We start from the raw sequence: 15,997 nt of genomic DNA, 5'->3' as shown, positions 1-15,997 counted from the left end.
GAAAAATAAAACTATTAAGTATGTTAGAAAAATATTTTAAAAGAAATGTTGCTGTCATTCGTCAGATACTGACCGCTCAACCCCTCTCCCACACACTTTAAAATAAAATAGAATACGGTACTAGTGATCTAAAACATTTGAATTAAATTGATATAAAATATATAAAGCACATTCAGATATAATTATAGCGTAACTTCAAATTAATAAACACTAATCTAACCTACTAATCCCTTGTTATCTATACCTCACAAACCATACGTTTCCGACGCATAATTAAAAGGGCATTAAGTGTTACTCATCTTCATTCTTCATTGTTATATACCCGAAGTTAGAACACACACACACACACACACACACACACACCCTCGTGCACGGTGGTCGTCTTTATACTTTCCCTGTTTAATATTTCAATTAAATTAAAATGATAAGTAAAATTCAATCAGAGACGTATACAACGTAGTATAAGCTATTTAATAAGTTACAATCATGTTTGTTGGGACTTATCCTGATATGTCGGAGTAATCATTCTCCCCAAATTTTGGTTGAGATACATCTAATTTATCCTTCCCAAATTCTCAGATTTCGTTGGAGAAATTTTATCTAGATACGTCGACAAAGGACGTATCTGCGTCCACAGGGACCCGAGAGTCGAAATCATTCCGTGGGTGCGGTTGGAAGGAGGGGCGGTACTTATTTCGAGCAATAGTGTTAACCACTAAAACATCTAATTTATACTTCCTAAATTCTAAGATTAAGTTAATCTACGTGGCGCCTTATCACAACAACAACAAGAACATCTAATATTACTCAAAATGACGGTCAAGAGAAAGCAATAAAAAAACTTTGGTTCAAAGCTGTTTTAAGGATGGAATAACATAAGTAATTCAGATTTCAGATTACGTTTTCATCAATCGGACAAATGAAAATGTGTAACTTGAGGTAAAGCACGGAATTAGATTATCTAAGTCCGTGAGTACAGCAAAAAAATATGATTAAGCGTAACAGGGTGCATAGAATGTATACATGTATGTTGTGTTGTAAGATGTATAGATAAGATACATATAACTTACGCTCGGCTTCAATATCATTCATATAAATACTGATTATAATTATCAAATAATACCACTTAAGAGAATATCATAAGAATTATACCTATTTGAGATATAAGTAGAGAAGAACGATTTTAAGAAAAAAACAATCACACGGAATTCGCTTGCAGCATTTTAGTTGGATTTGTAAGGTAATACAGGAATAATACTCTATGCAAACACATCACTTCACTTGTTTTTTTTTAAATATGATGATATTCATATCCAATATTTTCCAAACACAAGTTTCATATTTTATCTCCTTTTGGACATTTGCTATCGCCTAGTTTAAGTAAGAACAAGCAATTACAAGTATGTAACTTAGTTTGGGTTGTTAATTATTTTTCGACAAGTTGATTAAATATTTTTTAGCAACAAATTCAGAATTTGAGACTAAAAAATAAACTACCCACTAGACGTATCCATATGTATTGTTGATGTCGAAGAACCATTTTTCAAGACTATTCCCGTAACTTCACCTTGAAAATATAGAAATAAAAAAAAAAGATAAGTGAGAAACCACCAACATAAAATATACTTATAATCTTATCAATTCATAAAAAAGGGATGTGTTTAGGCGTCGTGTAGATTTACTGATTAGATGTTAAATGTAATGTACTGTTGAGTTACAAACGGATGCCATGAGAAGTTTAATTCCATTTCAAAACGAATTATCAATATCCTCCAAAAGTCGGCGGACAAATCATCATTCCAAATTATTTTTTTGGTGCTGACAGGGAACATGTTGCCTATAAGTACATCTGCATCTGCCGCTGTGCAAATAACACGCGAGCGCTGTATAGGTAAATACAGGTCAGAGTTAGGGTCAGAGACCGACACGCTTCCGCGAGTAAGTACATCTAAATTGAAGTCCGTTTTTGGTTTACTATGAACGGCGTTTTAGGAGCGTGTTTAATTAAACTGTTTGTGTGCGTTTGCGTTGAATTTCCGTTGCGTTTTCGTTGCATTTCCGTTGCGTTTGCGTTGCGTTTGCGTTGAGTTTCCGTTGCGTTTCCGTTGCGTTTGCGTTTCGTTTGCGATGCGTTTGCGTTTAAACGGACAAGAGAAACGCTCCAGGATCTGTAGCACTATAAAATCGGCATCAGATCCACGCTATCACAAGGAGGCATGCACACCAACATACCCTGTCTCCTGCATACACACATACATGCACGCTTACACAACACACATGGAGGCACGTCCTTAAATGACATCAGTTGTTAATAGGACGTTAAACAAAATTAAACCAAACAAAACTACACTCTCATGGTGATATCTTTTAAAAAAATAAATATGTATTTTTGCATATACAGTAATATCCCCTAGATTTTTTTTTTGGGATATAACTTGCGTTGACCATGTAGCTCAGTTGGTAAGAGAAACAGCACACAAACCTGAGATCCGGGGTTCGAATCCTAGTCCAGACATTTTCTTTTCAGACATGATTGATCAAAGCTTATATCTATGACAGAAAACACAATTCAGTCAATCAAAAGAACATGTTGGTTACTAAGTAGAAGTTTACATAAAATATTACCATATTTTACCCCCGTCACCATGAAAATGGAGCAAGGTCTTGCATTCCAGCTGCTAAAAACAGTCTCAAGTTGCTGATTTATACTGGAGAGTTTTTCCATCAAAGCAAGGGAGAATAATGAAAGCTTACCACAAAAAAAAAGAATTTTCTTAAAGAGTTAGTGGCGTAGCTAGTTCTGATGAATCACCTAGGTCTCTTATTTAATGCTCCACTTGTATTGTTCGATGTACGTGACAAGAATTGAGGAGACAACCATTACAAGAGAGCTAACGATGACATTAACAATTTAAAATGAAATAAACACATGATACCTTGTGTAACACAAGACTCTCGTTGTTAACACAACCATATTTCAGAGTCTGGTGTGTTTTGACAGGGGCATCTGTATCGGATAACGGTCCTTTAAATGAACAGACTATTTTTTTCTCGTACACATTACTGAAGTGGCTGGAACAGTGCATACATGTAAGTACTCAACTTGTAAACAGTAAACATCTTGCTAGGTTTGACTCGTATTGATGGGTGGTGGAGATACTGGAGTCGTGTGTTTAACGTTTCGCGTCATTCTGGGGAAAATAAAAACAAATGCTTCATCGACGGCACACGCAATGTAAATCTAGGTCAAATTCTTGCAAGGTAACGCCTAAATTCAATACCATTATCCAGTTTGTGGCTATAAAATCATCCATACCTATCGCCAATGTGAGAGATCTGAATACAAAAGATTTTCCCCAAATCCTTTTTTTTAATTGCAACATTACCCTCCTGTGACGGTCATTAACAAGGTATGATCGACTCACGCATTCCAAATGTTTCTGCATTATAAACAACGCTCTGGGGATGGTTAGGTATCCATCCCGGGCTTTGAGACGAGTTAAACGAGTTATGTTTGAGTCAAGGATCCGAAACCTCATGCAGTGTTGTCAACATTCCTAGGATGGTCAAGTAAACACCCGGCAGCAAGTTGCTCCTTGTAATTGATATGTTCTGTTCAAAATAATATTTAATATAGGTTTCAGGGTTTAACGCATCGCCTCTTCTATTTCCACAGTAGTCTAGACCGATTTTGATTCCCATTTTTTTCGCCCCAATCATCACCGATGAGACCTAGAAGGACGAAGCTGCGGTATGATGCAGTGTCATTCATTTTTGCCATACTGTATCTATTACTGAATTCTAAAGGTGTAATCACGTGTGTGGGTGTGTGGATGTGTCTGTAATGTTCATCTTTCAAGCACACAGGGATGTATGAGTGCTCTGGGTGCATTTTTTAAAATTAAGGAGCCCGATTCCACTGCGATCACCTAAAATTTCGTATAACTATAGCTTTCTTCCATACATCTTTAGAGAAAAGACCTACCCTGCTGGACTTCTACGAAACAAAATAATAAAAATGATATAAATTTAATTAAACCATCTTTCAGTGTGGCACACAGTGTTGACACGTTTTAACTAGGGAACCACACGACAGTACACTGGAGAAAATTAGTGTAAAATTACACTCAGTTTGACTACGCATTGGTTAATGATATTTCCGTAAGTATTCATATTTCACAAAGGCCATGCTGAAACATTTCACAAAGTAAGTAATGATCGGTGACATCTATTGAAGACTTGTTTATTACCGCGTAAAAGGACCTCGTACATTTCGCTTTATTTTGTGCCCAGCAATGACACCTTCCTTATCATAAAATCGCGGCATTTGTCTGGCGTAGCATTATCCAGTAACTACACGAGACCACTGCGCATTTGATAATATATAAATATTTATGATAATAATGAAGTTGTATAACTGGGTGTTCTGACAAAGAGATCTAAATACGGACTAGTTACTGTCACGCATCCGCATTCAACCTATCTCGAAGATAAGTGGTAATGACTTTGATGTTTAAATATTAAAGTGTTTTGAATAAATTTCAAAACAGCCGTGATGGTACTAAATTATCTACATCATTTCAGTTATGAAGAGTAACAAGCATAAACTAGAACTGTAAGCTAAAGGCTAACTAATACCCCCGCTCCTATATAAACCAGAACTTTAAGCTAAAGGCTTACTAAGGCAAAGCAAATAGTCTTCCACCAGTAACAGGTATTTCGCACAACTACATAAGATACTGATCATTCATGCAAAGTTTCACTGAAATCCACCTGTTCGTTAAGGAGGAATTTTCCGGGCAAGTTACTGCGGACGACAGACATCCAGACATCCAGACAGGGTGGTTCCAGTATACACCCCCTAACTTCGTTGCGGGGGTATAAAGAAGAGTAAGACAGGGATAACCTCAATAATGAACGTATGACGCCCATCGAAGTGAATGCACCTTCAAAATAAGGAAATTATCACAATTCCGTCTTTGCGTATTGCAGAGTTATCTTCTCTTGTGAGCAGGTATTTATTGTTACGTCGTTGGTTTGTGTGAGAAAAATACGTCGTTTNTTGATTGTTACGTCATTGGTTTGTGTGAGAAAAATACGTCGTTTTCACAAACAAATGACGAAACAATCAGTACCTGCTCACAAGAGAAGATAACTCTGCAATACGCAAAGACATCATATGCACAACTGAATTACACTGCACCATACAGTTGCGATATCATTTTAGGAACCATCGGTGATGCTAGGGGCCAAAAAGAATGAAGTTCAGATTGTTCCAAACTACTGGTGAAAATAAGATGTGCGTTAAAGCCCTTCATATGATGAATTTAGACGAGTAATGGTAAAAAGTGTGAAAAGTGTTTATTATGAACGGTGATACTACAGCAAACCTCAGAATCTACCACCTTGTGTCTTTTAAGACGAAAGTACTAGTAGTGTGGGGAATCCTTCTGATAAATGTCCCATCTTTTGATTTCATTTTCAAGTTTATTTAAATATTTGATAATTTCCATTTTTCCGAGACAATTTTTTTTTGGGAACAAATAACTAACGTACTATACTTTATTATGCTACACGATTTTATGTAATTTACATATTAAGCATTAGCTTATTAATGTTATCAAGAACAAACTGTGTAAAAAAACATTAATAAGTTTACAAAAACATCTATATGTAAATACTTACTTCAGTTCTCATTGGTAAGTTTTACCGTTAGATTTAAGGAAAATACTTTAACTCCTATCCAAACAAGTTTCTCTGCTGGAGATTAAAAATGTTGGCACCCTCCTGTTATCGTACACCTTAGTAAGCTGTCCCTATTGTTCTAAGAACAGACCAAGGAAAGCAGCTCAAGTAGGAGAGTCCACTGTAGATCATAATGGACTCATCCATATCAATGCATGGAAGACTTTACTAAAGTTACATAGGGGTGAGTCGAGGTGTCATTTATTTGAAGCTCATGAGGGAAGATGTGATGCAGATTCATCAGTTTGGAAATATGTAATATCAAAGTTTTTCTTTATACACAAGCAATGTACTATAAAGCGTGTTGCAACGTTTCAAGACCGACAAAAGGGGGCGGGAGGAGGGGACCAACTGAGTCATCTGAACCGATTCTGACACCAGTAACCTTATGATGTGTGTAAGTCGTCTGGGTCGAGTGACTTGTTAAAGATACAATTTCGTCACATCATAATACAGGTAAACAATACAAATCGCTCACTCAGTCATACCAAATTTGTTCTCACAATATGGTCCAAAATAATTTAGAATCATTTTCATATCGTATTTTGCCTTTCTTGGCAAAGAAAACTCATAACATTTAATTCAGTTCGTTTTGGGTATAGTGAAAAGAGTCGGAAAATAAAAACTGAAGTATCAATAGTGCTATGAAAAAATATGTACCTAAAACATCCTGCACGCTTAAGTTCCTTCAATTTTTATCAGGAGATGAGTAACGCGATTGCGTCACAACTGCAAACCATGAGCAGTGCTGTATATACCGTAAATTGAGAAATTTTACGATGATTAAACTTTTACTGGTTTTCTTCTACAGTTGGTTCATATTCATTGAATACTGTGCATCAAAATTAAAACTCGCATGTTTCGGAGAAATTCATTTAAAAATTAAATAACAAAAATATATCATTATTTACGGTCGATATTATTTGGATGCATTTTTCAAATAAATTGTTAACTGGGTAGTCGGGTGGCACGCTAGATAACGAACTCGCGTTCACTTCGATTTCCCTTTGTGTCAGAAGGGAACCCTAGGTTATTTTCTCACAGCTGATGGTTTGTTTTTATTTTGTTTCACGTCCTTTTAACAGGTAATGTCATTGATGGACGTGCCTTATGTATGCCGGAGACATGGTATGTTTATGTACTTGTCTTCTTGTGATAGCGTGGATCTGATGCTGACTTTATAGTGCTATCTCACTGAAATACGATGCCGAAGGCACCCAGCACAGCATTCCACCCGATCACAAGTACAATGACAACAGGTGAACCAGTTGTTGCCATTACCCTAAATGCTGAACGTTAAGAGGAGAATAACAACTATCATTTTAAGAACTTTGGCTTGTCCCGGCCTTGGAAAAGAACCCATTGCCTTCATCACCTGGACGAACGCTCAACATTAAAGCCAAAAGTGAGGTGTTGCCAAGCAAGGCGCTAGGAACTATGAGCTAGTTACAAGTACCTAGAGAAATAAAGATCACAAATACTGCAATGGGTGCAGCAGATTTATTTTAGTCGCGTTTGTGTCCCAAAGTAGAGGGAAGAAAAACAAATCCCCAAATATACAGGAGGTTTCCACATTAGCCGCTTTTTACGATACATGCAGTGAGAAACAGTAGGTGTATTAAGTACTCTCTTAAAGAATCATACTTACTCGGATGATGAATCTAACATCAAGAGTATTCCGAAGGGACTCTAGCTTGATTTCTCAGAGTTGAACAAAGATTGTACTTTCTCGGATGATGAATCTAGCATCAAAAGTATTCCGAAGGGAACCCGAGCTTGATTTCTCACAGTTGAAAAAAAAGTACTTTTATAACTTATCTCATAAATAATGATACTAATTCGAATATATATAGAAACAAGAGTACCGCGGGGCGAAACAATATACGCCCGTCGAATGTCATATAGTGTTATATGCTTTCTTACATTGAAATAAGATCTGCATCATTCTAAGATAGGTTAGCTGATATGCTATAAAAAATGTAGAAGAAAATCTCCAGACAAAAAAAATCAAATTCTGAAATGAACAAAGGGCAATAACGTTTGCAAACATCGTCGAATCAACATTCTTTTATTGGGAGACACAACTTCATATCATGATTATAATGTATACCAAGTTTCAAAGAGATCAGTCGAACAATGTAGGAGTAGGTTGCCGGACAGACAAAAGTTTACGGCGGACGTCCGGACGTCCCCTGTAACATGAAAAAGTGACCCGCGTAGAAAACCTTACTGGGGGTCATTTTGTTACGATAAAAATCTTACCCGGGGTCGTTTCTCTACGTAGAAATCCTACCCGGGCAGCCGTAGAAAACATACCCCCTAACTATATATTTTTACTTCGTCCTGTGAACAAGTGACACCATAGAAAAGCGACCCGGATCTTAGGAAAAAGACCCACCAACCTCCAATCACGAACATATACCAATGATAATGATTGCTCTCCTCTATTAGAGCATCTAATCCACCCGCCCATCCGCTCAAAGGTCAAGGTCGAAATTGCTTTAAATAGAAGTTTACCGAAAAATCTGGTCATCAAGCTGCATATCCATAAATTTCGATGGATTTTTTTTTCGGCACACGTTTTAATGAGACTGGGGTAGGTCAAAAGTTAAGAAGGTCACCAATATCGATACTACAAATGGAAGCTCAACGGATATTGTTGGTATCATTTATGCAACTGTATATTTCTGACAGATATCAGTACCTGGATAAACGCAAACATTCTAAAGCCTAATCCGGAAAAGACGAAACTAATCGTCTTTTCCCCAAAGTGTCAACAAAAATGGCTCTCCAGCTCAAAGTCGGTGCCAGACCTATTGTGACTGTCCAAGCTGTTAAAAACCTAGGGGTATACTTTGATTGAACGCTATTGTCAAATCCTGTTACAACCAGATCAGGAACAGTATTCGGCAGTTTATAACTGCAGATGCATGCAATATGTTGGTGCATTTACTTGTTACCTCTCGGTTGGATTATGGTAACGCCCTGCTCTGTGGTATATCTGACAAAACTAACTAGTCGTCTTTAGAGAGTCCAGAACACTGCAGCACGGCTAGTTACTCGTACTCGAAAGAGAGAGCACATCACACATGTGCTATATTCATTGCACTGGTTACCTGTACGATACAGGTCGCAGTACAAAATGTTGGTGTACACATACAAGGCACAAGGAACAGCTCCCCAGTATCTACAGGACCTTGGTACCCTGTATCAGCCGTCACGATCACTGCGGTCGGAGTCAGAATCATTGTTGTGCGTCCCAAAATCTCGTACTGTGACCTATGGAAACCAGTGTTTTAGGAGGGTTTCGGCCACGTTGTGGAACAGCTTACCATCTGCTATTAGAAAGTCAAATACTCTGGCAAAACTCAGGATAAACATCAAAACTCACCTCTTCATGTCTGCATTTTTGGTTCTTTGCAAAGACGTCATGTAAATACCACCCTTTGTTTATTCATTTATGTGCACATTGCGAGGATTATCTGCTTGCTTAATGTATAAAAGCGATAGTAAGCCTCTGTTTTTTGTTTCACAATTATAACTACTTATATATATTACTATTATCAATATGGTGTCAAGCGCTTTAGAGTAATTTTACAAATTACATAGGGCGTTATATAAATGTTGTATATTATTTGTTATTTATTATTATTATTAGAGAATTAACACATATGCTACCACTTCTTTTGATGGCAGTACCTGTATTTATCTATTTATCTATTATTCATATGTTTTTATATCCACTAAGTATCCTAAACATAGAGACGTTTTCAAAAGACAATTTGCGCGAGATATACCATATATGAAATTATATGCAAGTCATATCTAACAAAGGACAACTTTCTTTGGCCAAAGAAACAAAGGACACGGATTTTTACACAACATGAACTTACTAAAGCAGATGTGAAATCATTGCTCTGGAAGGGTAGATACATTTCCTTTTTTTATTATAAAGTTTAACAATATCTACTCGTAACAGGAACCGTTACACCATAAGGTGCCGAAGCTTACCAAGTAGACGCAAGTGATGGATCAGAAAATGATCGCGATGCCATAACACTAGGGTTGTCAAACCGGTCTTAGTTTTGTAACCGGTAGATCAGCATGATAAGTTACTCGTGTATTCGAGGTTTACACAGGAAGTAAGTGCATGTAACCTCAGTAATCTTTTAGTAAGATTACAATTACAGTTATTCGTACTCGAAATTATGTGGTAATATTATTCTTTAGAACAAAATTTGCTTGACAAACGTGTGTACTGTTCAGATTATCTTAACATCTCGCATGTAAAGGCGGTTCTATCTCAGAAAGTTGGTATGTCATTTTATTCTGGCTTCCTTTTAAAATCTGTTTAGATTTTTTTATGGTATTGTCGACATCTCTTTGTCATTATTTACATAAGAGTACAAAATTAACACTAACATGCAATCCCTGAACACGGTGTTTATTACAAAACTTCCCAATTTTGGTCACATACAGATAGTTTGTAGGTCTAAGCCAGGGAAACATGGGGCTCCCAAAAGGGGTAAGTAAATGTCCGACTTTTCGGTTAAGGATTTTGGTAACCGGTTCGTGATCTTTCGCCCGAGTAACCGGTTAACCGGCTAACCGTTGACAACTCTACATAATACATCTACATACCAAATCTATAACATCGGTTAATATCTAAATGACGACCAATCAGGACCCGACCTAACACGGACACATTGTCAAATAAAAAAGCAACGCAGATTGCAGTAGTGTTCGTAGTGACACTGCACACTTTTATATAGGGATATTGGACAATGCATACATTTCGACTAATCAGAAGCCAGTCTTCAGCAGCCGTTTTGCGGAAGATTATGGCATTTTCCCCCATCTTCAAGAACACGATTACTATATTCAATTAAACAACTTTTATTGTGGTCCATCAATCAGAACAGAAATTAGTGTAGCCTAAAATGACTGGGCAAAGGATAGGCCATGATTAAGATCTGTTCGGAAACTTAACATCGAATATCATCAGTGACTACATGTATAATGTAAAAGAGTGGATTAATTAGGTTGCCTTACAAGCGTCAGCTGTAAGGAATTTCCGTTTAGCTTAGCGGTAGAGCATCGGGATTGAGAGCCAAAGGTCGCGGGTTCGAGCCCCAGCGATGGCACTATCGTTATCACTTGTCCTCGTCCTAATACAAATTGGTGCCGTTGACCCTCACCGTTCAAGGTAGTTGAACCCTTGGCGGGGAGTCAAAGAACGTGGTTGGTGTTTGAAAAAAGGGGAGAGTAGTGTTGGTTTGGTTTGGTTTAGTATTGTTTAACATCCTATCAACAGCTATGGTCATTTAAGGACCCCCTCCCCTGTATGCGAGATGCATGTATGTAGTGTATGCATTTAAAAGAGTGGATTAATTAGGTTGCCTTACAAGCTTCAGCTGTGGGGAATTTCCCTTTAGCTCGGGCTGGAGAGCCAAGGGTCGCGGGTTCGAGCCCCAGCGACGGCACTATCTTTATCATTTTTCCTCGTCCTACTACAATTATATGTAACTACAGTACACCTCTATTACTATAATACTTGTATCTCTCTGTACAACCACGCATGCTTTTACATTAAATTTTTATATGTTACATATCTTTGTATACCATTGTAAGTTAAAGGTGTTGTGATAAAATAAAATAAGAGGCGCAGAGGGCCTGTATCACTCACATGGATAATAAAGCAACCATGGGAAATTATTCTTATTACAAACAATCCCTCCAATGGTACAGAAGAAGAAGTATTTTAAAGAATTAAACCTCAAATTCCCCCATTGAGCCCCACAACACTGCACCCAAAGGGTCCACACCCATCATCTATATAAAATTAAGACCCTTTGCCTAAGGATACTCAAGGCCAAATTCGGATAAAATCCCTCAAATGGTGCATTAGGAGAAGGATTTTAAAGATTAAAACCTCAATTTCCCTTTTTAGCCCCGCCCTCTGCACCCAAAGGGTCCCCACCCACCGTCTATACAAGATCAAGTCCTTTTTGCCTAAGGATGCTCGAGACCAAATAAGGATAAAAACCCCTAATCCCTATGGAAGAAGTGGGGTTTTAATGATTTTACCTCTATTTCCCCTATTTGGGCCCGCCCCTCTCCACCCAGGGGGTCCACACCCACCATTTTAACAAGATTGAGTACCCTTTGCCCAAGGATGCTCCGAACCAAATTGGGAGGAAATCTCTAAATCCCTGTGGTAGAAGAAGGATTTCAAAGGTTTACCTCTATTTCCCCTATTTGGCCCCACCATCTGCCCCCAAGGGGGGAGGCACACCCATCGTTTATACAAAATGTATTGCCCTTGGCCAAAGGAAGCTACAGGCTGAATTGGGATGAATTCATTTAATCCCTATGGTAGAAGAAGGATTTCAAAGGTTTACCTCTATTTCCCCTATTTGGCCCCACCATCTGCCCCCAAGGGGGGAGGCACACCCATCGTTTATACAAAATTGAATTCCCTTGGCCCAAGGATGCTCCAGACCAAATTGGGATGCAATCCCTTTATCCCTTACGGTAAAATAAGGATTTCAAAGGTTTTACCTCTATTGACCCTATTGTCCCCCGCCCCTTTGCACCCAGGGAGTCCAAACCGACCATGAGGGGGGANATCCCTTTATCCCTTACGGTAAAATAAGGATTTCAAAGGTTTTACCAATCAGTCAATCAATCAAATCTTTCATTTCTCTGTTAAGAGATTTAGGCCAAGAATTCAGCGTGGTTTTGAAATGTCCTATCATGACGTCGTTGTACTATGACGTCAACAATTTATGCGTAGACCCAATTACGTTTACTCCGGAAACGTCATAGAAAAATACATTGAATTACTTCATATTCAAACGATCATATAAAACTATTACGATCACCTAGAATCACATTCTATACCTCTATAGAAAGCTTAAATAATTATCTATCACTTTATATAACTTCATGTAATTCAGCAGTTAGTGCCGAGTGACGAGAAATAATGCAATAACTGGCTTACTGCAGTTTATTCTTTCCAGTGTATTGACTTCATCGTTATACTTACTTATTGATTATCTCCCCTTTCTTTCAGCATTATGAAGGATACACTCAGACTGGGCTATTGAGAAGAAAGACAAACTTACCAGGTTCTGATTAGTACTCACTCACACAGGTACATGTAAAATATCTGCAGTGTAGGCTTTGTGAAAAGATTGTCCAGGTGAACATTTTTTACTCAATTTTTCTGTTTTGTTCGAGTTGGGAAGCATGCAGTAAGCCAGTTATTGCATGATTTCTCGTCACTCGGGTGTAATAAATCCCTTGTAACTCGAAAACCCTGCAATAACCTTTCCGTATAGAAACAAAAACAAAAAACACACTAAATATTCCCTTTTTATATATATACATGACGGCAACCTGATTTATTCTAATATTGTGTAAAGCTGATGATGTGTATGCATTTCACTTAAATATAATGTAGAGCCGTGTGTTTATGATGATATCTATTCATACTTCTTCGGGCTACTCTGTATGACTGCTATTGGCAGCTGATATATGATATCTGCCAGTGTCGTTAATATTGGTGTATCATAATTGGAGCCTGTAGATAATGGCATAGTGTCATGTTAGTCTACAGGTTCAAGGCTGTAATTGGGGGGAGCCAGGAAAAGACAGCATAGTCTGCATGGTCACATGGTACATATATATATTAACTACTGGTAGATAATAAAGGTACTAAATGTTGTAATTATATTAGTGTATCCTACTGGAGCTTGTAGATAATCATCTGTTAGTCAACAAGTCCATGGCTGCAATTGAGGGGAGCCCCGGCAAAGACAGCCTATAGCATGCGGGCGTTCACAGGATACAGCAATATATTACATAAACTGACAGATGAAATGATAAATGATATCACAATTTGATAAGAGTAATTAATATAAGTGTATTCTAATGGAGCCTGTTGATAATCATCTGTTAGTGTTATCCTATCAGTCATTACGAGGGGATTGTGTTCGACAGCCACATCTAGTATTACATTTCTTATGTTTTATTCAACATGGTACTATCAATATCACGAATCTATTTTCTACTGCAAAAATGTAAACTGGTCAGAAAACAGGTGGCAGGGACTGGCTGAACCACCTGTTGTATACAGTTCATATCACATCATTTACACATATCCAATAAATTTATTCAATTTTCTTTTTTAAAACTATTATGTTTTTATAGCTATGAAATACTATAATGTTCTTCTTTCTATTGTATTAGAATACTACAATAATATTTCTTATATTTTTGTTCAACTTATTGTATACATAGAGGATCTGTCATAAGGTTCCCTTCATATTAGATTTATGATACAAGTTTTGGATTGTTCATGTTTGCGAGCCTCTGGCGAGCAAATATGAAAAATCCTAAACGAGTATCAAAAAATCTAATTGGAGGGAAACGAATGACAGATTCTTTTTATCATATGATACAAAGTAAATTGCATAGTAGTTGTGATCTGAAGTGAATATTTTGCACATTGCCACCTCTGAAACGATAAAAATGGCGTCCACTTCACAATGACGTGACGTCACATTGATTGTCCCTATTCGATTGTGACGTCTTTTCCGGAGTGATATTAAACACGTTACATAAACATAGTTGATGTATTGGCTTTATGACACTGCATACTACTGTATTCATATGATAAAAGTACATATCATGCTGAAATTATACATCCATTTTAATTAAGTTTATCTTATTTGTCTGGTACTAATTTTAGCCTACAATAGTAAAAACTACTGAATTTCGCTATAGCCTACACGTTTCCCGTCCAGGATCTTAAATATGGCCTCTTGACTTTAAAGCTACGTTTGAGCGCTTCCTGGAATGTATTTAGTCCTTACAAGGAAAAAAAGAAATTCCACAGTGTAGATTATTTATCTTAAACATTAAAACAATACATATAACCAAAAATCAGAATTAAACAAATGAACATCTTGTGTATCAATTACATTAGCGTGTGAATACACATCTCTGTAGGGAAATTCTGTAATGTAACTGTTTGATATATGCATACAAATAATTGCCGTAAACTTTCTTCAACAACACATTTGTTTATTTGTGTTAAAGTTTTAACATTTAAATAAAGATGAGAACTTATAAGAAAATTAAATACATTTATAAGTCGATATGTAACTTCTGATTTAAATTAAAGTTCCCGTTGCTGAATTATTCATTTAAGTAATGGTTGGTCCAAAGATTGGTTGGAGGAAGGACAATATATAAGGAAGGTTACCAAATTAAATTGTTATAAAATGGGTTTTTTAAGAAAAATGGCATGCTTTGGAGTTTTTGAAAATTCTAAACAAAAACCTCTGGATCCACCACTGCTATGAATGATACAACTCGAAGAGGCTGAAAACATAACATTATCATACATTTATATTTTTCGTAAAACGTTTGTTTAGACATGTCCCTGAAAATTACTTACGAGTTGCATGCATTGGTGTCGTGAGTAGATCCCCAATTCTGTGGTAGAACCATATCCAACTCGGAAGTCAGGCGTACGGAACTAGCTACCTCGGCACAAGTCCTGGGTAAGTATGGACTCAGACGTCAGGCGTACGGAACTAGCTACCTCGGTACAAGTACTGGGTAAGTATGGACTCAGAAGTCAGGCGTACGGAACTAGCTACCTCGGCACAAGTACTGGGTAATTATGGACACTATAGCTACATCGCCTTTCACGCAGGATCAGTTATGTGTGTAATTCATACAAAACCACAAGAAACAAGATACATTTTACATTTAGCATGTGCTTATTAGACCGAGATATAATGAATTATATTTCCCGTCTCTTTAGCCCACCATCATCTGATGGTGGGCTAAGATGATGGTGGGCTATTCAAATCACCCTGCGTCCGTGTTCCGTCGTCCGTCCGTCGTCCGTCTTTAAACAATTCTTGTTATCGGTATTTCTCAAGAAGTACCAAAAGGATCTTTCTCAAATTTTATATGTAGGTTCCCCTTGGTCATAAGCTGTGCAGGGCAACTTTTGAGACTGATCGGATAAACAACAAGGCCGACAGGCAGCTATCTTGGATTTTGATATTGAAAGTTTGTTATCGCTATTTCTCAAGAAGTGCCAAAGGGATCTTTCTCAAATTATATATGTAGGTTTCCCTTGGTCCTTAGTTGTGCAGGGCAACTTTTTAGACTGATCGGATAAACAACATGGCCGACAGGCAGCCATCTTGGATTTTGATATTGAAAGTTT

The 15,997-nt window shown here is 37.3% G+C and overlaps 1 protein-coding gene across 1 annotated transcript in view; it reads right to left on the bottom strand.

Annotated features, from left to right (window-relative positions):
- The window catches only part of LOC110443493 (zinc transporter 2-like), a 59,969-nt gene extending 44,521 nt beyond the window's left edge, over positions 1-15,448 (bottom strand). Inside the window, exon 1 of the mRNA XM_021487729.1 lies at positions 15,212-15,448. Within this exon, the coding sequence (XP_021343404.1) occupies positions 15,212-15,264 (53 nt within the window). The 5' untranslated portion in view covers positions 15,265-15,448. The remainder of the gene's footprint in view (positions 1-15,211) is intronic.
- Between the last annotated feature and the right edge of the window lie 549 nt (positions 15,449-15,997).

Source organism: Mizuhopecten yessoensis, unplaced genomic scaffold, assembly GCF_002113885.1.
Source record: "Mizuhopecten yessoensis strain PY_sf001 unplaced genomic scaffold, ASM211388v2 scaffold716349, whole genome shotgun sequence".
In the NCBI taxonomy this organism is placed as follows: Eukaryota; Metazoa; Mollusca; class Bivalvia; order Pectinida; family Pectinidae; genus Mizuhopecten; species Mizuhopecten yessoensis.
This window is presented reverse-complemented; position numbering and strand designations above follow the sequence as displayed.